The 24,975-nt window shown below is 36.9% G+C and overlaps 1 protein-coding gene across 1 annotated transcript; it reads right to left on the bottom strand.

Moving 5' to 3' along the window:
• Nucleotides 1-593: 593 nt before the first annotated feature.
• Nucleotides 594-15,665, bottom strand: LOC109239122. Its single transcript, XM_019405644.1, has 8 exons — nucleotides 15,352-15,665; nucleotides 15,124-15,259; nucleotides 13,128-14,422; nucleotides 11,207-12,690; nucleotides 8,999-9,129; nucleotides 8,136-8,905; nucleotides 5,599-5,711; nucleotides 594-1,274 (listed from the first exon to the last, which is right to left on the bottom strand). The coding sequence occupies exons 1-8, from the start codon at nucleotides 15,421-15,423 to the stop codon at nucleotides 968-970; spliced, it is 4,308 nt and encodes a 1,435-aa protein (XP_019261189.1). The 5' UTR covers nucleotides 15,424-15,665; the 3' UTR covers nucleotides 594-967.
• Nucleotides 15,666-24,975: the final 9,310 nt, after the last annotated feature.

Genomic DNA, 24,975 nt, shown 5'->3' with positions numbered 1-24,975 from the left:
TTGGCTACAAATAGCTAATTGGCTAATATTAGTAATTTTTGTAATAAGCTACTTATAAATGGACATAGCTGGTAGTTTGCCAAAAATAACTGTGACTCGTTGCTCACAGGCTAATTCTATAAACTAAAACTGATCTTTTAACTACAAAGGTAAAGTAATCAAACCATATTATTTCTTTGTTTATATTTATATATAAAAAGCAGGAATCAATTATCAAATTCTTACATAAAGAACTGACACGACGTTTTTGGAAGTTCTCAATGTCAAAAGAATATTGAGCAAATTCAATTATATATTTTCAGAATATTTCTTTCCTGTCGATGTCAAATTCTAAGAGAAATGATAGAGATGTCCAATGTGAACTAACTTCCTATAATTTCACAGTAAAACAAATCACATGATATAGTGTAAAATTTTGGACCTTAAGTATAGATGGAAGGTCAACAGAACTTATATATTACTACAAGGTATCCTACTCTTTTCCACCCCCTCCCCACCCAAAAAGATGGAAATTATTTTCACCGCCCCTCGGTTACATTGTCGCTTTAATCAAATTTGACTTCATAATTCCTCTGCAGAACAGCTTGTTCAGCTTAGCAAACAAAACAAAAATCAACTCTACGCAAATCACAGCAGAAAGTTGTGGAGAGCAACAGTCCACTACTACACAATATATGTGGTATTGCAAATGAACTTCCTCGGTTCAACCATTGTCCGAAATGTAAGCCATGTACCACTGGAACAAGGGCATTATCCAACAATCCAGTAAAATCCAAATACAAAAATGACACCAGATTGTTGGAAAAAGAAATGGCAAAGGTTGACCAAAAACTACCTTTGTAAATTTCTTTACAACTCCTCGCATACCTTGCCTACTAAAAATTATCTACATCAATAAAGACAAACTGGCAATTTTTCATTTATAGCTCTCCCAAAATTTTGTTCGGCATCCCTGAACATTTTCCGTTCAGCAACTAGTCAAACCGGCAGCATCTACAAGCCTAATGAATAACCGCTGTTCGCTGCTCAACGAAGCAAACCACTTTCTTAGGCAATCGGTTGGATCACATTGATTTGCAGGTGATGCAACTTCAATGTTACTTTCAGCAAGTTCTTCAAAGCTGAGAGGAATTAGGCCAATTAAAGCAATACCAATGGAGAACTGAAGGTGAAGACCCCTTCTTTTGGAGTCACATTGGCAAAGTAACGCACACAAAGAGCTTCTTAATCTCTGAATCCTAACATCTTCACATCCAAAAGCATCAAGACCAGACCTGCAAGAGATTTTTATATAAAATGCTCGTTAGCATGCAATGAATAAACAAAAAAAATCCAAGTAGAAACACCATTTTAACCATAATATAAATACAATTAAGAAATACCTACCAATATATAAATACAATTAAGAGATAAAAGGTTTGAGGTCATAGAAACTAACCCTACATCCAAAGGTTCAATTTATTTCATCAAATTCACTGATGAATGATGATTAGCATCCACTCATTCACACACCTTAAAAGAAGGTACCGAGATCTAAAAGAATTAACCAACCAAATATTCAGGTGCCCAAACAGAAAGTGAATTGTAGTATTCAAAAAATCAATTCATACCAAAATCTGGTTGCAAAATCATGCATACAAACAACAAAGGAAATTCAAATACCCAACTACTATGTGAAATTTCATCTTTTATATTGCTGATAAGAAGTTGATAATCTGTGGCAAATGCAAGACTGAATTTGCTCATTCATCTCTCTAGGCCTAGATAACTTTTCCAAACTCCCCCTCAGAATTCTAACTCATTTTAAACGGTGATTACAAAGCAATAAAAACCTAATTTTCTCAATACATCATATCTAACACTATCATCTAATGAAATATCTAGAGATATAGATTTTTTTCTCACTTCAATGTTTCCAGTTAATGTCCGTATCCATGTCTTAAAGCTTTCTCTGTAGGAAACACCTAAACATAGAAGAACCTCTAGTTAATGCAAGATTCTTTTTACCAAATCAATGAAATAGTAAGTTTACTGTCAGTCCGAAAGAGATCAGGCCAATAGATATGTCCATTTTAATATTAAAATATTATTAGTTGACTCAGTACCTTTAATTTGTTTTCAAAATCATTTTTACTATTTTTATAAAATAGAAAGGGAAAAACTGGCTATTTAAAACCTGACCCATTTTTATTTCAATTATAGCCAAAATTGGCTCCCCTAATTGACCCAATTTTGAACCCAATTTCAGACCAGCCCAATCCCATTTAACCCAACCATTAACCCGTTTTAAATTACCCGACCCAAGCCCTTTTGATCTGGGCCATTGATCTCTGAGATCAACGGCTCCTATCCACCATTCCATAATTAAACCTAAACGACTACCCTAATCCCCCCATTCTCTTCTCTCAGCCGCCTCCAAACACTCTCCTCTCTCAAACTCTCTCGAAGGTTCCTGAAACCCTAATCGTCTTCTACCATTTCAACCTCAAACTCACCGGAATCCATGGCATCTCAAGCCATGGATGGCCTACACTCATCTCCCTCTGCTCTTGAATGCTTGGTGTTCGAAGTTTCGAGGTCTGACCTCGATGGTGTCCGAGATTGAGAGAGGAGAAGCTTTATGCAAAGTTCTCCAAGTGTGAGTTTTGGCTCGGTTCAGTGGATTTCTTGGGGCATGTGGTGTCCAGCGAGAGTATTCAGGTCGATCCGAAGAAGATAGAGGCGGTTCAGAGTTGGCCTAGGCCGTCCTCAGCCACGGAGATTCGTAGCTTTCTTGGGTTGGCAGGTTATTATCGTCGGTTTGTCCAGGGGTTTTCATCTATTGCATTGCCCTTGACCAAGTTGACTCAGAAGGGTGCTCCATTTGTATGGTCGGACGAGTGTGAGGAGAACTTTCAGAAGCTCAAGACAGCTTTGACCACAACTCCAGTTTTGCTTTTGCCATCAGCTTCAGGTTCATATACCGTGTATTGTGATGCTTCGAGAGGTTGGATTGGTTGTGTATTGATGCAGAAGGGTAGAGTTAATTCGACACTTTTCAGACACTTTCAATTACATAACTCTCAGTTCAACACTTTTACACATATAATCTCGTAGCTAATAACATCATTCAAACTTGTTCCAACCTTCGGAACACTCAAAACAACATCGAAATATCAAATTTGCATCGGATTCAAGCCTAAGAATCCCAAAATCTTCTAGATTACGCATTTGATCAAAAACCCAACCAAATCACGTCCGAATGACCTGAAATTTTGCACACACATCCCAATTGACATAACGAAGCTACAGCAACTCTCAGAATTCCATTCCGACCCTCGGATCAAAATCTCACCTACCAACCGGAAATCGCCAAAATATCAACTTCGCCAATTCAAGACTAATTCTACACCGGACCTCCAAAACCAATTCCGATCACGCTCCTAAGTCACAAATCACCTCCCAAAGCTAACCGAACCATCGGAACTCACATCCGAGCCCTCTAACACATAAGTCAACATCCGGTTGACTTTTCCAACTTAAACCTTCTTAAAAGACTAAGTGTCTCATTTCTTACCAAATCTACTCCAAACGCAAACTAATCAACTTGATCACATAAAACACGGATAACGAAGCATAAAGAAGCAGAAATTGGGGAAACGGAGCGGTAACTCATGAAACGACTGGTCGGGTCGTCACATAAACCAAACTAACTTTTAGCCATATTTTCTATACTTCAATGACACCATCTTAAGAAAGGATCTCGAAAACCAGTTCCGTTAAAACACATATGAAATTCTCCAGTCATAACAGGTCACTAACAGGTGCAAACACTATAAATACGCCTTCACACTAGTGTAACAATAAGAGAGGATCACAACTTGGCTTGAGTTGTATTATTATTTGCTTTAGCTCTTGTTTGCACAAGGGTTATATAGCATAGACCACCAATGAGGAAACAGTTGGGAAACAATTTTGAGGTTGTTCGGCTCCCTGAGCAGATGTAATTCGATCATCCAGAGTATCAAACAGCCAACATATACATGTATGGAGGGAATAAACTGGTCAAAAAGCTTTCTGAATGTCCAAAGGGAAACATAAAATCATCCAATATCAGCAATGCAACTTATAACCCTGAATGTGGAGCACTGAAAAAAATTCAGGATAGAGAGAAATATAATATAGGATCAGGATATTGTCCTATACGGAATGCCAATGGTTAAGTTCATAAATATGTTACCTCATAATATGTTGCTTCAAAGATACAGAAACAACAACAACCAAAAAAAAACTGTGAATTCCCACAAGTGGGGTTTGGGGGGAGAGAGATATACGCAACCTTACCCCTACCCTGGAAGGCAAAGAGGCTATTTTCGAAAGACCCTCGGCTTAAAAAAAAGATAAAAAGAAGTAATGGCAATAAGTATAAACAACAAGATAAAAAGAGGACCGAAGCCAAGGTAGCAATTAAACAGTAGTAATAGCAATCTAAGAATAAAGGGATTACAAACTAACACTAATGCTATCGAATCGATCGAACTGACGGACAAGGGAAACGCTCGACTACCTACTAACCTTCTACCCTAATCCTCAACCTCCACACCCTCCTATCAAGAGTCATGTCCTCAGTAAGCTCCAGTTGCGCCATATCCCGCCTAATCACCTCTCTTAAAGACTTCTTTGGCCTACCTCTACCCATCTTCATACCCGCAAAGGTTAATCTCTCACACCTCCTAACCTCCTAACTGGCCTTTTGTGCTTCTCTTCTTAACATGCCGAAATCATCTCAACCTCGCCTCCCGCATCTTATCCTCCGAGGGTGTCACTCCCACCTTATCCCAAATAACTCCATTCCTAATCTAATCCAACTTGATATGCCCGCACATCCATCTCAACATCCTCATTTCAGATGCTTTCATTTTCTAGATATGTCAGTTCTTGACAGGCCAGCACTCTATCCAATACAACATGGTCGGTTTAACCACTACTTTGTATAACTTATCCTTAAGTTTCAGTGACACATTCTTATCACATAAGACACCGAAAACGATCCTCCACTTCATCCACCCTGATTCGAAACGATGCGTGACATCCTCGTCAATCTCCCCATCACCTTGTATATAGGCTGAAGATACTTGAAACTCTCTCTCCTAGGGATGACTTGTATATCAAGCCTCACATCCATGCCTGCTTCCTCGGTAACGTCGCTAAACTTGCACTCCAAGTACTCTGTCTTGGTCATGCTTAACTTGAAACTTTTAGACTCAAGAGTCTGTCTCCAAACCTCCAGCTCTAGTTAACACCACACCCTGCCTCATCAATCAAAACTATATCATCCGCAAATAACACACACCATGGAACCTCCCTCGGGACTTTGTCGTATGCTTTCTCTAGATCAATGAACGACATACCATATGCAAGTCTTTCTTCAAAGATACAGAAACAAAAAGAAAATATTATCCCATCCCATATGATCAGAAAATAAAACAAGTATGCAGCTCAGGCCATCTCTTCAATCAAATTGCCAATAGAGCTCACTCTCACATTTCCCCATTTAAGACTTAAGCCCTATGAGTAAAATAAATGTTGAAAATAATTTAACCATATTTCGATTATTACCTTCCAAGTTGGCCAAGAAGAGTAGTGATAGCAGCAGCATTGTGCTCCGCTGTACAATAGTCCAATAAATCCAATAGTGGACAGGCAATTTTGTCAAACATCCAATCCCAACTCTGCTTGAGAGATCAAAAAATAAAAACAGAATTAGCCAAAAACTTCTGAGGAATGAACTAGAAGTAGGAAGCAATAACCTACCCCAGACCCCACCTTATTGCCCAATAGGAACTAAGCAAGCAAATTATCATAGATTCTATTTTAAAAGTAAAAAGATATTCCAATAACATCCTCCATTGAGAAAAAGATCCAACACAAGATTGAGTGAGCATTAAAGAAGATTCAAATACAACAATTTAGGAGTTCCAAAGTTAAAAATTTGGTGTAGTAATAGGCATTAACTAACTTCAATTGTTCTCCTAAACGTCTACTAAACGAATAGAATCACCAGAGAGAATTTCGCAACTATGCAACCTAGCCATTCATTGCAATATAGAAGTACATCTTGCTAGCCCAAAATAAAAGACGACATACCATGCATAGAGATAAATTGCATAAGAACTAACTGAAAAGAAATATTAGTCCTCCCTTCCAATTAAAGGGTGTAATTCCTAATAAGATCCACATTAACACACTTTTACCATTCCTAAATGAAATCCATTTGTATTTTCTTTCTCTTTTCCATCCTACTGCAAACACAAAGTGCAGGAATCTTGGTTTTTGGCAAAAATAGGGGTCTGTTATGTAACAGCACCACATTTTTAAGTAAATGCATTTGTATCTCATTTTGGGTTAATAGGAACCGGAGTGAATTCAAACTTTTGCGCCAAAGGAATCATTGACCTAAATGAATCAAATAACCTATAATAAAATCAGAGAAAAAAAATTAAAAGCAACAAATATACTGAACAAAGACAAATGGCGGGTACAGGGACATCAGGTGGCAAAGCATGGAGGGGTTTTTGGTAGACAGGCGAGAGGATCGGAGGAGGGGTTGGTGGCTTTGAATGCACGAGGGGAGGAAAGAGAAAAGTATGCACAGGAGTAAAAGCACCCCTTTTATCCCATGAGGGGATGGAGAAAATTATACCAAGAAGAGGTTCATAATCCTGGATGCTACCCATTATCCAGTCCCATCCTCTCAAACAAACACAAATATTGGATAATTCCCGTTTTAGAACTCTTGACTAAGCAGCCCCCCTTCCCCTCCCACACTTCATTCCCGATCTATATCTTGAGGTCATACAGACCATTTCAATAACCACACTAATCATCTCCATTCCTGGATTAAATGCCATAATTTACTGAAGCTCAGAGCAGCTCTGGAAAACTACGTGTCAAAGGAAAACAAATGCAACACCAGTAGAAGAAATGTGGCTACAGCACCCTATGCACCAATGTCAAACAAGATCCAAAGTCAAAACTAAATCGAGGAGACCCATTCAGCAGAAGTGACTGAACAGCATGCCGAACCTCAAAAGGTTTGAGAAAAAAATGCTCATAAAGGTTTGAAGGTGATCTATGAAGCTACGTCCCACGTTGTTTGCTAAATACTTTCATATTAAAATGTCTAAAAGTAGCTCTACCTTTTTTATAAATAAAATATTAAAAAAATAACAAAAAACTCTCTAAAGCAATTAACAAAGGATGGTAACTAACGTTTGTACGAGAGCTCTCTGCAGAAAATATAACTAGGCTGTAAACTCATACCAATTTGTGCGCAAGAATAATCAAATGTTCAAGCGCTTCTCATTTGAGCTACAAACTGTTCATATTGCATATCCAGCACTAGCAAATTAAGGCATCAATGATTAATTTGATTGTTAAGCTAAAGCATTACTCCATTTCCATCTGCAACTATAAGAAATGGAGCAGCAATTACAACGAATAGATTTTGGCTCTCCCCTTGCAAGTGGAGTTCCCTAAATATGGTTGCTAGAAAATGATGGAAAATGATGTGCAAAATGCTGAAGCATTCTACAATAATGTACAAAATGCTGCAACGTACTACAACATCACACAACTGCCTATCAGTAGGCACTGAAAGTGCAACAAATATCTAAGGTCATGTATTAGGACCTTTTATTAACTATCTTTAACACACTAGTCATTTGAATAACCTTTCTACAAGCTTCTCCGCGCAATAAAAAGAACAGTACTATTCGAAATTATGTTTTTCTAGATACAGTAAAATTATTTTATTAAAGAATTGACACACCAAGGAAAAACCGATAGTACGCGAAAGTACTTCTCACTACCTTTTGATAAGATTTTGTTTTGACATAAGTCACTAATTATTGATAATATTTTCAGCCAGAACTCTTTTACTTATGAAGGAAATGACACTATTTCCTGCAGTAGAACAATGCCATTCACTTAAGTAAAAGTTATGATCCACTTCATGTTCCAACGTCCTATAATAGCACTCAAATATCCACACTTTTTTTTGCACCTGGAACAACACAGAAATAAAGAGAAACAACAAAGAGGACAGAAGTTCACGAGATTACAGAGTAAACGAGTAAAATAAGTAAAAATCATACCATGAAACCTGCAACAAGCTCCAGAAGTGCGAGGGTATTAGTTAACTGGCATGAATTTTCAGAAATAACAAAGGCCGACTGGACTAAATCTACGTCATCTGAGGATTCACCGGTTTTCCTTCCATCACATTTGACTCTGCGTCTTGATTTGTTCAATGATTCCATCAAATCCGACCCCACAGCAGAGCAAGTATAACTAGTAATACTATCCAAGAGGGATGATGCAACAATATCCATGGTAGCTGCACCCTCTGAAAACGGGCATTTACTACCGGAACAAATCTTAGACAATGACTCAACTGAAGATCCTATACAGGAAAGAGGATCAGGAGATGATCTATTCTCGTGAATAAGCATCACCAATGACTTCACCACAGTCATAGCTAAACCATACTCTTTGAGGATAAAGTATTTAGAACCACATAGATAGGCAAATATATGAAGAATGTTTAGAGCATCAGACCTCCGCATCCTTAAGATGTTGCAGGAAGCCTCACAAACAAAACCAACATGGCCAACCGCGGAACATACTGATGCTAGCAAAATGCCTCCAATTAGCAACAACTGAGTAGGAGCTAGTTGCTTGCACAAGCTTACACTATGACCGTCCAAAATAAGATTGATTCCTGAATTGGTTGCAAGCTTTGAATCAGAACTTACAGCAGGCACCAGCAATTTATCATGCAAAAGAAAATCCTCCATAAGAGAAAGTACATCATAAAAGTTGCAATATTCCACAAACATCCTTCTTGTATCTTCATGTGAGAGTTCTGCAAATATGGAAAATTAAAAGTAGGCTTAGTATACACAAGGTAAGCTTTTCAGGGAACATCTTAATGCAAATAAATAATAAGGCCAGAAACCTGTATATATGTGCTGAGCAACAGAATTCACAAAAAGGGTCAGGTCCCTCTCCCAATCATCTCCAAAGGCTCTCGTTGCAGTATCAAAAATGTAGAGCAGTAAGAGCGAAAAGAAAACACAGGTCTTCTCCCTGGAAAAAGTGGCAAGAAAGAAAATAAAATGTTAGCTCTTGTTTCAGAATCAACATGCATTCACATTTGAACCCATTTCTATGCTAATGAAGCATCGGAATAACACTTGCATTCACATTTGAACCCATTTCTATGCTAATGAAGCATCGGAATAACACTTGAGAAGGACAAAGGACAAGAATAATGCACATAAACTAAGGGCAATGTATGTGCCTAAGAATGACAATCAAATGCTGGCTCGAAGCATCTTAAACTCATGCAAACTTAAAAAATGTAGACACACCAGATTGCAAAACAAAATAAGGCAGCTAGAAAAGAAAACAGAATAAATTATATGACCTAGAAATATCGAAGAGGTTGCAGTTCAAGTATACAGAATAAGTTTTGACATATACTCCGATATCGAAAGTTGACTAGAAAAAGTTAGTACAGTCCATCCATTATTCATATGAGAGGTAATAATATGTACAATTGATGTCAAGTACTCCGAGATGTGAGCTCACGCCTTCTAATTTTTTTGTAATAGTTGGAAGTAAAATTTGGTATCTGAGCTGAGGGTCTCCAGGAAACAACCTCTCTATCCCCTCTAGGGTAGGGGTAAGGTCTGCGTACATTCTATCCTCCCCAGACCCCACTGGTGGGATTTTACTGGGTGGTTGTTGTTGTGGTGGTGGTGTTTGGAAGTAATTTGACAAGAGTAACAACATTGCGTCATACTACAAGAACAAAATATATACACAGTTGCAAGGTACTTCTTTCGGGAGAAAAGCACATGATTTTGGGATATCCAACTACCATGAAGTAAACATGACTATCAAATTTGGCATGAGCATAAAACATACGGCTGTAACCATTGACACACATTTAAAATTCAGTCTGCCAAGCGACATATATTTGAAAAAATTTTATTCATGGCCATGTGACCTTAGGCTAGATCATTTTTTATCTTCTCTTTGATAATTGTAGGCTTTGGACTAAATCCTACCTTCTAAACTCTTAGGGTGTGCGGAAATCATTGTATAACAGCCTAATAATTACCAAGACCGGTTTGTTTGGTTGCACAAGTGTAATTACATAGTTAGACATTTTTTATAATAATAAACGTTAACAATAAAAGTTAAAATAAACTTTTTAGATGAACAAGTAAATAAATTTTAATGTGTGACATATATATGTATAAAGGAAATATTGAATATTACTTATTACTAGGTATTCAGAATACATATTTTTTAAATGTAATTAATAATTATAAACAGGTAATTAATATCATAAAGAAAAATTGATATCTTCCTACCCATCTGAATATAATATGAAATTCATGACTACTTGTATTTTCTAAATAACAAAGGACAACATGAAGTATTTTTCTATAATTAGTATTTATGTCAATGAATAGAAAACTACGCAAGGAAGGGGAGCCTTGAAGCAACGGTAAAATTGTCTCCTTGTGATTTATAGGTCACAGGTTCGAGCCGTGGAAGCAGCCACTAATAATTGCATTAGGATAGGATGTTGTCTACATCACACCCCTTGGGGTGCGGCCCTTCCCCGGTCCCTGCGTCCCTTAATAGAAAAATAAGCAAGTAGAACATGAAATTGTTTTTACAAGTCTTTCTCATATATTTGAAGCAAAGAGAATGAGTGCAAAAAGAGTAAAATATTTGGAAAAGAAGATAAAAGACAATTTGAAAAGCTGCCTTGTTATTACACGTGTAATTACCAACAAATTTTGCCTCTCTTGCGAAAATTGGAGAGTGTAATTGCTCCCTGTCAATTACACCCAATTAATTACTCGGCCATACTAATGGTTCAAAACTGTGTAATAACACCCAAATCCAATTACAAGGTGGCTATGGCTTTCCAAACATGCTCTTGTAAACATATGAAAGAAAATGGAAGTACAACTTTAAGCATAGAGAACTTTGCTTATGCCATACTGATATCTGAAGAACAAAGTATAGGTGGATATCCCTGATCCAAAAAAAAAAAAGTATGGGTGGACGATACGTCCAATGCAAAGTAAGCATGAAACCCAACTAGGAGGGCGAATATATAACAATAGAATAGCTAGCTTACTTGTTTGAGATATCTTCAAGTTCCAAAAGAGTGACCAAAATACTCCTAAGAGAAGGATCTGATGATGCAGAGCACTGAGCATGAGAACTGCTGGTAGCACGGTAAATACTGGAAATGCTATTTTCGTCGTTGTTATTTGAAAAGATGACACAATACTTGGCAAAACCATCCCATAATGAGACCACTCTCCTTTCCAGCTCGCTCGCAGGAGCAGCTAAATCTGATCTGCACAATGCTGATGCATTTGCATAGGAACTGCAGGATAACTTACAAGATGTGTCAAGGTTTATTCTCTTAGATGAATCAACATGATCTCTTTTCTTGGAAAATGATGAATTATCTGAAGGATCCAAGGTACAATGTTTTAACTGGTTAGAATTAATTTCCACATTGATGACATCAAAACTGTCTGGTGAAACCAGAGTCCCCGTTGCATTTGAGAATCCCTGATATAAAGGTGAGCTAATCGATTCAAGTGCCTCACTGCTATGGCACTGAATCTCAGGAAGCGTAGGCGATAAAGGCATTTCAATTGCTAGACGATAAGACTCTTCATCAGTATCACTATCCAAATTGAGAAGCTTCATATAATCACCACGGACAAGTTCATCAATATCTCCCAGATCATCATCTTTCCCATCCTTCCAATCCTGGGCAGTTTCTGGAACGCTATAGACAGTTGGAGATAGACGTGTGCAGACATCAGATTGGACACCACAGCTATCAAACTTTGTCTTTGCCACACTATTCTTGTTTGAAGGATGCAGGCCTAGTTCACAGGATGTTCTTCTTTTCTTGCGAGATATAAAATGCTCGCTGCACGTATCGTGTTGCATGTCAGCTACCAAATGCTTTTTCTCAACAGCAGGTCCATCTGTCCTACTATTCAACTTACCATCATGCAGAGAGGTTTTCTCTGAAAGCTGTCTTTGCCACTTGTTACCCCCGGAATTTAAGTTTCCATTAGATTTAATGGCATCAACAGATCTCCTCATCCTCTTATAATGTGGACCTCTCCTCTCAGTAGAAATACAACTGATAGGACTCTTGACATTACTGTCAGCAATTGCTACAACATTCTCAATGCACTTTTTTCTTGCATCTCCAGGCAAACTGGATTTGATCAGTTCTACGTCCAATTTTTCTTCAGCTGATTTAGCTGATGTTGTGATGGAAGCACATCTGTCCTGTGAGCCCACCAATAGCCTATCAGAAAATGATGCCGAACTGGAATTCATGGCAGAACTCTGTAACACTTTTTTGCTGGAACCTTTAAGTAAAGGCTCCAATTTAGAGTTAATACCTGATAATGATACAGGGTTGTTCCCTCCAGACATCGGAAGCGAAGGTATATTACATTCTATCTTTTGCTTGGACAGATCAGACCCAACAGCAGCTAACTGCACGGAATCATTTCCAAAATGACAGTGCGTGTCACAAGATACCAAACTAGAATAATTGCTTTTCAAGTTGAAGCTGCAAACCTGAACAGCAGGAAGATCATATCATTAAGAGACCATCGAAATAGAGCTTGCATCCATTTAATTAGAGGGGAGAAACAGGAATAAAGACAAACCAAATATAAATTAAATGGGTGTTTATCTGAAAATGGGGCAGGTAAACAGGAGTGATCTTTCTGAACATATCACATACTATTTTCAAGATTCTGCCAAACATTCTGCAAGATTGTGCATGACCTCAAAAATAGTCAAAAAACAATGTTAATGAAGCTCAACAAATTCTTGAAAATGTTAACTAATTGTTCAAACAGTCACAGTTTCTGTTCTTACCAACTCCAGTTTTGGTAGAAAATTTCCAAGTAAAATACATACTTCCCCAAGGTTTCTTGAGAAAACATAATCAAAAACACCTTCCTTACTATATATGAGCGTCAACAATGCCAAGAACAAGAGAAACAAACCTTTTTTAGGGCATGCTCATCACCTTGAAGGAAGCAACCGTCCAGTATGTTTAGACGTCTCGAGAAGTGAACAAGCTCCTGCTTTAAGCTAACTAGATTCTGCTGTAGTATATAATTACGGGTTTTTTCGAACTTAGCTACTTTTTTAGCATGCTTTACCAGCATCTTTTCAAGCTTCAACTGCTTTTGCAACAGCTTAACTTTAGCAGTTTCAACATGCACACTACTATCAAGTGCACGAAGAGGACACTCAACAGAAGTCCTTGCAGAACTTAGCTTTTCAATTTCTTTCTGCAGTTCTTCGACCCTCTTTCTGTAATTTTTGACCTCTTCAGAAAGCTGATCAGCACGATTTTTTTCTTCTGATGCCTTCTTTTTATATGCTTCTGCAGCCTTTCTTTGCTTTTCCACTTTTTCCATCTCTGATTTAACGCGCTTTTTCTCAATCGCCACCTTTTGTTCCATTTCCTGGAGCCTTTTTGGGTCTGCATCGAAATTCCCAATTACATCTGCCATGGTAAAATCTCTCTCCACTGCCTTTGGACCAATCTCAGGTGAGAATTGAGCAGTTCCTAGAGTTGTCCCTTTACGAGGTATGATGTTAACCGTTTTACCAGATGCCATGAGTTCACCGATCTCTTTCTTCAAATTATCAATCTTTTGTCTATCATGTTCCAGCTGACGATATAGATCAGTAGCACGGCTCTTTTCATCCATGGCCATCTTGCGGTTGGTTTCTGCAATCTTCTTTTGATCAGCAGCTTTCGCCACAGCTGCATCTGCACGTTTTCTCTCTTTAGATGTGTTTTCTCTTTCTGCCTCCAGCTGCTTCTTAGCATCTTCAAACTCCAAAGTCACTGAAGCTAACTTTGACTTCACTTGATCAGCTTCCTTCTTCAGACTTTCTAAATTAAGTCTATTTCCTTCGGCTCTTTTTCTTTCAACATCAGCAAGCCTCCTTTCTTCATCAGCCTTTGTTTTCTCAACCTTCACTTTTGTCCTCAACTCGTCCACCTTTTTCCTCTCCAACTCAGCCTTCTTCTTCTCTGACTCTGCTCTCACTCTTTCTTTATCAACAAGCACCTTCAGCTCGTTTACCTTGCTTTCTCTCTCAGAGAGATGCTCCTTAAGCTCTTTAATTTCTCTACCTCCATCATTAGCCACCGATTGTTGCTTCAAGGAAAGAATCTCATTCTTCAACCCAGCAATTTCACTCTCTAAGGAAACCCTTAAAGCAGATTCCTTTACTTTTTCCTCCTTTTCATTGTACGCCCTAAGTTTCTCATCCTCAACAGCTGGGAAAAAAGAACAAAATACAGCAGCAAGTCAATGTTTGTCAATGACAAGAAACAGAGCATGTAATCAACAAGGGGAACAACCTCCCTAGCAAAGATAAACAAGACCAGAGAGAGTATGCCTAAAATTAGATAAGCTTAAAGAGAACTCCTAGCATACTAACCTTCAGACAGAAGATAAACTCAAAACTTGCTACTACGATTTCAAAAATCAAAAATCACTTAAGCTATTGGGAGGTCACATATTCTCACTGTGTATAGTAAGTACTACACACCAAGATTATATGGTGCCAATAAAGATAAAGGTTTAAAACACCTAGGGATTTTCTTAATGAGGTGTCAGGACCACTTATGCGCAGCTCGACAAATTCACCAAGCAGCTCGGTATAGTCAAACTAGGTAAACATTTACGTGCACCGATGTTTACACCAAACCAAACAAAGCAGTTAAAAATTAAAGTGAGCATGCATATCATTTTACCATGTTTAAGTTGTAAATCAGTGTATGAAGTACACATGTCTAGCCTTCACTAGTTTGGTGTAAAGACCATGTGCGAGTAAGTTTTACCGTCAAACTATTCCTTTACTTCCTTTTGTTTTGTAACTTATAAATTTCTCTATGCTTCTAATTTAAAATTAATACTCAAAATACTCATTTTCAGAAAGTAAAGGGTGAATACAAAGTAAAAAAAGTAAAAATACCTTTCCTGAGAGATAGATTTTCAGATTGCATCTTCAGAACTTGTTCCTCGTAAATGGAGAGACCTTTACGAAGCGCATTTCTCCTATCTTCAAGCTTTGCGTAGCCATCTTTCAGTTTATTGTACTTCTCTTTCCACTGCAAAGACAGTGCAAAAATCAACCATAAACTAGAGAAACAAAAGAAAACTGAATGTAAAGCAAATAGAAACCCTAAATCGAAATGCTTACGGATATACAGCAGGGATTTGTAAGCTCTTCTTTAATCATTACATCATCCGCCATTGATGTTGATTCGTACATATAAAAACCTTAATATTTACTTTCGAGAAATTTACGCATTCGCACGGAGACTAGGCATTACTGCTTGCATAAATCCCTCAGTTGAACCCTAGCATTGAAAAGGTTCGCTCAACCGCCAATACAGCTCACTAAGAAGTTAGAACCCCTTGGCTAAACCCTATTTTCGAATTCTTAAACAGTTAGAAAACTTCAGAACCGGACCGACTCAGGCATATCTTCCTCCCTTCGGGTTTTATCAGTCACGCAGACAGCGTATATCGAACCGGGTCTCTGTTCAACTCGGACGACAATATTTTAAAAAAGAAAAAAATCTAAACCAAAGTCATAAACATTTGTACAAATATTAGTTTTAGGTGTCGTTTCGTAGGAGGTATTAGAAAAAATAATGCAAGCATTAGCTCTATGTATTACTAATACCTTATTTGTTATATTTTTTCAATATATGTATAACCAATACAAGTATTAATTGTACATCATACTTGGTATTATCCTATGTATAAGTAATGCATACAAAACCATGGCATTAGTAATACCAAGACTATTAATGAATGCATTAGTATGGTTAAAGATAAAATTATCCTTAAAGCCCCTTAAAGCTAGAGATATGGAGGGCATTTTTGTAAACAACTATTTTTCTTAAAAATTATGCAATGCATTATAATTTTAATACACCACACCAAACAGTAGATAAGAAATAATATATGCATAACTAATGCTTGTATTACTAACACATGCACTACTAATCCATGCATTCCTAATACACCTTATTCTGTATTATTCTTATACACCCTACCAAACGACCCCTTAGGGTGTGTGTTCTCATGTTAAATAGTTTTAAAAATAGTTTTGAATAATGTGTTTGAATTATAAAATAAACATAAGATATATAACTTTCTAATACTATGAATGTTGATCTCATTTAGAATATCAGCAAGATTATAAGGTAACCTGATAATGTAAAAATTCATTACATATTCATTATAAGTGTGTGTACAAGTTAAAACAATTTTTAGAATGGCCTCTATCATGTCAATAAATATAGTAGGACGGAACATAAGCCACACCTTCCGCATGGGCCCGGCCATTGGACCCGGACCGCCAAATTTTTTAGCGGACCATCAAAAACGAGCTAAGGAACATTAGTCACCGCCCCACTTAAATAAATAGTGAAATCCAACTCTATGAAAGTCCTCAAAGAATATCTTATAGAAAATTTTTGTTAAATATCAAAACAAACAAGTAAAAAAATATTTTTATCACGATAATTTGTCAAATAATACAAATTGAAAATTTGAGTCTTTTGGTCTTAGCATTATGAATGAAGAGTGTGTAGGGTAAAATATGTTCATATTAAATTCTCACATAATAAAGCGATACGTGGGGCCGAAGGCAGATGAAAAGCAAGGCAAATGGCAATCGGGTCCGAAGCGAAAGCTATACTCCCGGAACTAGGATTCCTGCTGTCTTATCTTGATTTCAACGCTAAGTCTTACATTCTTGTTTAATTTATTTATCATTTTGGGATCAAATCGATTCACTTGTCTATAAACTACGTGTAAATTTAACTGTACTATTTTACTGGTAAACAAAGAGATTGGCCTATAGCTCCTACAAAATAAATAGATAAATGATAATTAATATAAACTTTAAAAATAACTATTCTCGAGTTAATTTTATTACAATAAATAACTTAATATATAGGAAAATATAGAAAGGTGTCATTTGTTGGAATGCTTTTAGAAAGAAAGAAAAAAAATGCTAATGTTAATAAAAGTACATTTTAACTTCTATTGTTTCATCCGCATTGTTTCGAGTTTGCAAACTTTAATAGAAAAATAAGCATTGATTGCATGATATTTTACAATTATTAAGTAAGTTCTTTTTTTTTGGTAAATAAAAATATTTATTTAAAACATAAACTTAGTAGTCATTACAACAAGAGATTTGTCTAGGCCATGCAATGCCTATCCCGTCCCTATCAAAAACAGAAATAGCAAATACAGGCGGATAATAATACAACATTAAGTTAGCAAAAGAGTCCAGGCCGCATCGATTCTTGGCTAAGGTGTCCGCTACCCCATTAGCTTCTCTGAATGCATGCTTCAAAGGAGGCGTGCCCGCCTCAGATAATAGGGACCTGCTGTCATCAATAATGTTTTGATAAAGACAATTTCCATTGTTTAGCATGTTGATTAGTTCCTGGCAGTCTGTTTCAATGACTAGAGGAGTCAGTCTCATTTGAATGGCTAATTTTAGACCTTGTAATAGGGACATGGCTTCCATTTGAATATTTGTGGCGTATGCAAATCCCATATTAAATCCTAGTATCCATTTTCCGTTGCTATCCTTAAAAATCCTGCCTATTCCTCCCCTGCCTGGGTTACCTAGGCATGATCCATCTATGTTTAGTTTAAAAATTCCTATGTCTGGTGGTTGCCATTTAATAAGGATCGTTCTTTTTGGTATCCGGCTAGGGCTCCAGTTGCTTAGAAAAAGGAATTCTTGGGTATTATTAATCACTTTGTTAATGTTTGGGTGTGAGCTGTTTTTTTGAAAGATCTTTTCATTTCTCGTAGTCCATATGTACCAAAGGAGAAAGGGTAAGAATACAGGCCAAGTAATGTATCGATTATAGCGCTTGCTTGAGTTTAGTTGGTGCTTTAGCCAGTAGAAAATAGAGAATTCAATATCCGAAGGTCGGTAGTTGTGTTTTATGTGGCATTGCCTCCAGATTTCCTTTGAATGAGCATAGTAGAAGAGCATGTGTTTTATGTCCTCCTTTTCTGATCCGCAAATAGTGCAGATATCAGATGTGAAGATGTTTCGTTTTGCTAGGAAGGCGGTTGTTGGGAGTCTGTTGAGGGTGAGCAACCACATGAAGTATTTTAGTTTGTTCAAGGTGTTGCTTCTCCATATCCACTTAAAGTCTAGGTTGTTTTCTTCAGTCTGGTTGTCCTTTTGGGTAATGAGGTCATAGGCTGCCTTGATGGAGAAGTGGATGTAGCCCGGGGAGTTCCAGGAGATTCTATCCTTACATGTCTGGGATTGTTGGATATAAGTGCTATGGATTTTTAGGGTTATTAAGTAAGTTCTACTCATAGAGAATATAATTTTATCTGTCTCGTGTATTATGTTTGCAGGTTGAAATAGTTATTGAGTGTAGTTGTGAAATATTATACCAAAAAACTAATAAATAAAACTTTAGTTGATTTTACAGCTCGGAATATTAGGAAATTAACATGAAAAAATATTTAGTCAAAAAATAAACTATACTTTGATGATATTATAGACAATAAATTTGCGTCAAGAAAATAATCGAGACCGAGAAATATTGCAACAACCTTAGTATTTTATTTTAAACAATGTGAATGTTACAATCTCTATGAATCCTTTGATTCTTTCTTTTAACAGTAAATATAAGAGTTTTCGAGATTAATCTTGAATTTTATTTTATTTTAATTCAAGTGCTTGAAGCTTGATCTTGATCTTGATGTATTTTATTCCAAGGGCTTGCATATTGTTCATGAATCTTCGTCTTGATCTTTTAATCCTTAAAACACTTGAATGTTTGTATCTTTTAGAGAAATCTACAATGTTTGATCCACGAGCTCTCTCTTGATTCTGGTTATGAATTCCGGTCCATTTTTTGAGTTATGAAGACCCATATTTATAGTTGTGGAAGAGAAGAGTTGTGATGAGAACAAACTCTTCCCGACCAATCATATTGAAGCATGACAATGCCACATTTGATTGGTTAGAAGCACATGTGGCGCAGTTTTATTGGCATTTTTATTTGGCTTGGCTTGGCATGCCTTGTCATTTGACATGTGGCATGATCCTATTGGCTTTTCTGTTTGACTTGGCGTGCCACGTCATTTGATACGTAGCACAAAATTGGAGCTCAAGAGAGATGACATCTTGGGCTTAATAAAGTGGCATCATCACTTGTAGCACAATAAACTTGAACTTATTTATTAAGTTCATGTATATTTAGGACTTATATAATTATCAAATTATATTAGCCCAATAAATTTATTTGGATTAATATACATCTTGAATTTAAAATATAGTCTAAATTAATTTATGAATTTAAATTCAACAATTTTATATCCTTACAGACAACAACAACAACAACATACCAGTATTATCCCACACTGTGGGGTCTAGGGAAGGTAGTGTATACGCAGACCTTACCCCTACCTTGTTAGGATAGAGAGGTTAATTCCAATAGACCTTCAGCTCGGGAAAGTATAAGCACCACATTAATGAAATTATAGACAAGAAGGGACATCACCAAAAAGCTATATAAAAGCAGAATAAAAACAACAAGATATTAAGGTGATCAACAATGAAAGAAAACAACGGTTGGTCATAAAAACCTACTACCAACAGAAAGCTAGACTACGTGCCAATGCTAATGTTATGAACACTCTAGACTACCTACTCTACTACCCTAATCCTCGACATCTATACCTTCCTATCAAGGGTCATATCCTCGGTCAGCTAAAGTTGCGCCATGGCTTGCCTAATTACCTCTCCCCACCTCTTCTTTGGCCTACCTCTACATCTCTGTAGGCCCTCTAATATCAAACTCTCACACCTCCTAACTAGGGCATCTGTGCTCCTCCTCCTCACATGACCAAACCACCTAAGATGCACTTTCCGCATCTTGTCATCAATAGGGGCCACACCCACCTTATCGCGAATAACCTCATTTTTAATCCTATCTAACCTGGTGTGCGCGCACATCCATCTCAACATCCTCATCTCTACTACATTTATCTTCTGGACATGAGCGATCTTGATTGGCCAACACTCAACCCATACAACATCGTCGGTCTGACCACCACTCTACAGCACTTACCTTTAAGTTTCGGCGGCACCTTCTTGTCAAACAAAATACTGGAAGCGAGTCTCCATTTCATCCATCTCGCCCCAATACGATGTGTGACATATTCGTCAATCTCCCCATCCCCCTGAATAATAGACCCAAGGTACTTAAAACTTCCTCTCATATGGATGACCTGCGAGTCCAGCCTCACCTCCCCTTCTCCTGCCCCCTTTGAGTCTCACCACTGAACCTACACTCCAAGTATTCTGTCTTGGTCCTGCTCAACTTGAAACCTTTAGACTCCAGGGTTTGCCTCCATACCTCTAACTGCGCATTTACTCCGCCTCGCGTCTCATCAATCACTACAATATCATCTGCAAATAGCATGCACCACGGCACCTCCCTTTGGATGTGGCTCATCGGTACGTCCATCGCCAGGGCAAACAAAAAAGGACTGAGTGTCGACCCTTGATGCAACCCCATCATAACCGGAAAATGGTCCGAGTCCTCACCCACCGTCCTCACTCGCGTCTTTGCTCCATCATACATGCCCTTAATCATCCTAACGTAGGCAACAGGTACACCTCTAGCCTCCAAACATCTCCACAAAACCTCCATAGGGACTTTATCGTACACCTTTTCTAAGTCGATGAACACCATATGCAAGTCCTTCTTCCTCTCCCTATACTACTCCATCAATCTCCTTACAAGGTGGATGGCTTCTGTAGTCGAACGCCCCGATATGAACCGGAATGGTTCTCGAAAATAGACACACTCCTCCTCACCCTTAACTCTACCATTCTCTCCCAGACTTTCATAGTATGGATAAGCAGTTTGATACCCGATAATTATTACAATTTTGGATATCACCCTTGTTCTCGTATACAGGAACCATCATGATCCACCTCTACTCTTAGATCATCTTCTTCATTCTAAAAATGACATTAAATAACCTAGTGAGCCACTCCAAGCCTGCTTTGCCCGCGCTCTTCCAAAACTCCACCGGAATTTCATCTGGCCCAGTCTCATTGCCCCTGCTCATCTTATGCATATCTCCCTTCACTTCATCAACTCTAGTCCTCCTACAATACCCAAAGTCACAACGACTTCCAAAGAGTTCCAAATCACCCAGTACAATAATCATGCCCCCCTCCTCGTTTAAGAGACTATGAAAATAGGTCTACCATCTCTGACGGATAAGCCCCCCATCCAACAAAACTCTACCTTCTTCGTCCTTTATTCACTTCACTTGGTCCAAGTCACGAGCCTTCCTTTCTGGCGCCTTGGCTAACATGAACAACCTCTTATCCCCACCTCGTCCCTCGAGTTCCTCGTACAAATTACTAAAAGCTGCAGTCTTGACCGCCGTAACTGCTAGCTTTGCCTTTTTCTTAGCCAACTTATATTGCTTATTATTCGCCCTCTTCTCCTCCTCGTCTACACTTTCCACTAGATTCAGATATGCTGCTTTCTTGGTTTTCACTTTTCCTTGCACCTCTCCATTCCACTACCAGTCTCCCTTGTCACCACCAGAGGAGCCCTTTGAAACCCCTAATACCTCTCTCGCGGCTTCCCTAATGTATTGCGCAGTCGTGATCCACATAGCGTTTGCCTCCCAACTACTCTTCCAAGCCCCTATAGTCAGCAGCTTGACCCCCAACTCCTGCGCTTTAGCTTCCGTGAAGGCCCCCCACTTGATCCTATGTTGGCTATACATCGCCCTCTTCCTCCTCTTCCTCGTGATCTCAAGGTCCATGACCAGGAGCCTATGAAGGGTCGAGATGTTCTCACTCGGGATGACCTTGCAATTCATGCAAAGACCTCTATCAGACTTCCTGCAGAGTAAATAATCAATCTGAGTCTCGACTACCTAACTCCGGTAAGTGACCAAGTGCTCCCTCCTTTTCGGGAAACTTGAGTTTGCTATCAATATAAGTATATTTTTCAAGATAATAATTATATAAAATAATGTATATCAATAGTTTAAATATTTAATTTGAGAGAAATGTGTATATTGAAATGCTTTATAAAATTATGATATGCACGTTCCTAATATGTGTTTACCTACAAAAGATAGGAAAATTTATAAACAAATTGTTTATTTTGTATAAGGAAATTTTTAATTGATTTTGATATCTTAAATACTAAAATTTCCTTTGTAGTAATTCAAATAAGAAATTTTTTAATAAGCATAGTTTTAATTGATTTTAAAGTGCTAAATATTAGAAAAATAATAAAATAACTAGTTTATCCAATGTAAACTTTATTTTTAAAAGGTAAAAAAGACGAATGACATTTCGTTAAGGTCTGTCGTGATTTTAATATATTATTGTATAAATCTTTTATTTAGAACCGTCAATATGAGTCTGACTTGCTGGGTTGGCTCAGTTCGTGATTCAATAGGACTGAGCTAATGTTTTAGGAGCTATCTTACAACGGGACATTTTTAGCCCGACCAAAGTCAGGCTGCAATCTATGAAGCTTGATGAGGTTGGGCTGGACCGACACGTAGACCAAATAAAAAGCAGTTAATATATATATATAAATTAAAATTATATAAGGAGCTAAAATAACAAGAAAAGTAGCTCAAACTCACGTGTACTAAACCCATTGTCGTATTACAAATCCCCAAGTCCTAACTCTTATAATTATAATTAAAAAATATAAAATTATATTAAATAAAATTTAAAAAAATAATAATAAAATCCTTAATTTCCTGAACTTTAAAAAGAAGGAGTCACTTTTTTCATGCTTTCACTTTTGTCTCTCCTCCATTACTATTATGTTCTTTAAGGTTAGTTCTAAGCAGATGAGTATTTTTCTCTTAATTTCTCTTAATTTTATTGTTCGGTCTTTTGACATTTTCTTAATTTTATTGTTTTGTTGTGTATTCTATCTTCATTCTTCGTCGTTTGTTGTATGATAAATGCCGAAAAATATATGTTTTCGAGTTTTAATTGTTGGGATATACTATTAATCATGCGGTTTAGACATAGTATTATATTTTATTCTTTATGGAACAATTATTTATTTAATTTATTCAATTCAATAAAGTACTATTTTAAATAGATCATTTGTTACATGTGTGTCCTTTTAATTATGTAGTAGACAATTTAGTGTATGGAATCTTAGCTCATGCACAGAAGATTAAATTGTCGGTTCTCATAATTAATAAACTATGTTCACAATCAAAGATATTGTTGGACAAAATATCTTGATGATTGTAGCACAAGATTATAGTATAATTTGTCTTGATTATGGGAGTAGTTTTACTCCAACTTCTTGTGCTAGTATACTCAATGTATATTGAACGGACCAAGTAGAGAAAAGATGTTTTTGTACTGAATATATAAAACATTTTTTCTAATTCATTAAATGAGCTTATACTCCTAATCTTGATATAATTATTATGGTCAATGTAATTTGTTTATTGTTTTGATTTATCAAAAGGTACGACTCTATTTAGAGTTAGTGTATGCCTAATAGATTGGACAATAACGAATAACATTTGTGAATAATAATTAGTTGATAGAATCCATGACTCGTTTTTGAGTTTGATGATACCCCTTTATGTAAGCTTATAAGTTTTCATGTGAAAACCCGGCCGGTGGATTTTGTATCCGTCACGTGAAATGTTTTAAGCGGAATTGTAAAGGATTTAATTAGTTGATTAAATTAAATTTCCAGTGATTTAATTTAATTAACTGGTATTTGAGATCTTAACATGGGGAGTTAAAATAAGTGTTATTGAATTTTTAAAATTCATATTGAGGAGTTCAATTGCAGTTTTTTAGTGGAATAAATTGTAATTTATTATAGTAAGAATTAATTCATGCTAATTTCGAATTAATACTATAATTGGTAGCCTCTTATTATTTCTGTGGCCCCTGCTATACCTAGTAAAAACCTGGACAAGACTTGGGTAAAAAGTGACTTGGGAGAAAAGTCATCTAATAAAGTTGGAGTAGGATTCTACTTGGAGAAGGAGAATCCTACACGTTTTTGGAGGAGGATTTTCGTCCAAAAATAAGTCTATTAAAGGAAGACTAGTTTCACCTAATAACTTACCTTTCAGTTGTATTGCTCTTGCCCACTCAATAGCAAAATCGTCCAAGGTTTTACTAGGCAAATAACAGAAGACTGCAGCCCTGGATTCTTGCTGCTTGGAAGGTTTGTGCAACTACTTCAAGAGGTTAGTGCTTCTAATCTCGTTATTATTGCGTTGTCTAGTTCACATGTATTTGATGCCTGGATTGTATGCTTGCTTCCGTTGCGCATGTTCTAACAATTGGTATCAGACGCCGTCTTACATCTAACTAGATAATGTAATACATCATGCATAAAATAATATTAAAACGTGTTATTTATTGATACATGTTTGGGATGATTATTCTATGTTAAAAACGTGATTGTATTTATTATTATCTTAAATTCTGTAATTCTGAAATTATGAATTAATATAAACATGTATAAACAGTGGTGTTATTTTAAATAACAGTCTGTTCAAATTACATTTTTTTGCTGGATAGCAAATTTTTTTGATAAAAACGTGATTGTGTTTTTGAATGATATTAATGCTGTAATTATGGGTTAATATACATATGCATAAACAGTGAATTAATACCATTAATCTGTTTTAATTGCGTTCTGTCCATAATCACAGTGTTATATTAATAAAAACTTGACTGTTTTGTATGATATTAGTTCCGTAATTTTGGATT

This window comes from Nicotiana attenuata, unplaced genomic scaffold (genome assembly GCF_001879085.1).
Source record: "Nicotiana attenuata strain UT unplaced genomic scaffold, NIATTr2, whole genome shotgun sequence".
Lineage (NCBI taxonomy): Eukaryota > Viridiplantae > Streptophyta > Magnoliopsida > Solanales > Solanaceae > Nicotiana > Nicotiana attenuata.
The sequence above is the reverse complement of the archived record's forward strand: the minus strand, read 5'-3'. Positions and strand labels throughout refer to the sequence as shown.

Excerpts from the sequence above, each read along its gene's own strand:
- LOC109239122 (XM_019405644.1), bottom strand. The coding sequence starts at position 15,423 with ATGTACGAATCAACATCAATGGCGGATGATGTAATGATTAAAGAAGAG. Across the intron at positions 8,906-8,998 it reads TGCTCAGCACATATATACAG|AACTCTCACATGAAGATACA; the intron begins GTTTCTGGCCTT and ends CCATATTTGCAG. Across the intron at positions 1,275-5,598 it reads CTTCTTGGCCAACTTGGAAG|GTCTGGTCTTGATGCTTTTG; the intron begins GTAATAATCGAA and ends AATCTCTTGCAG.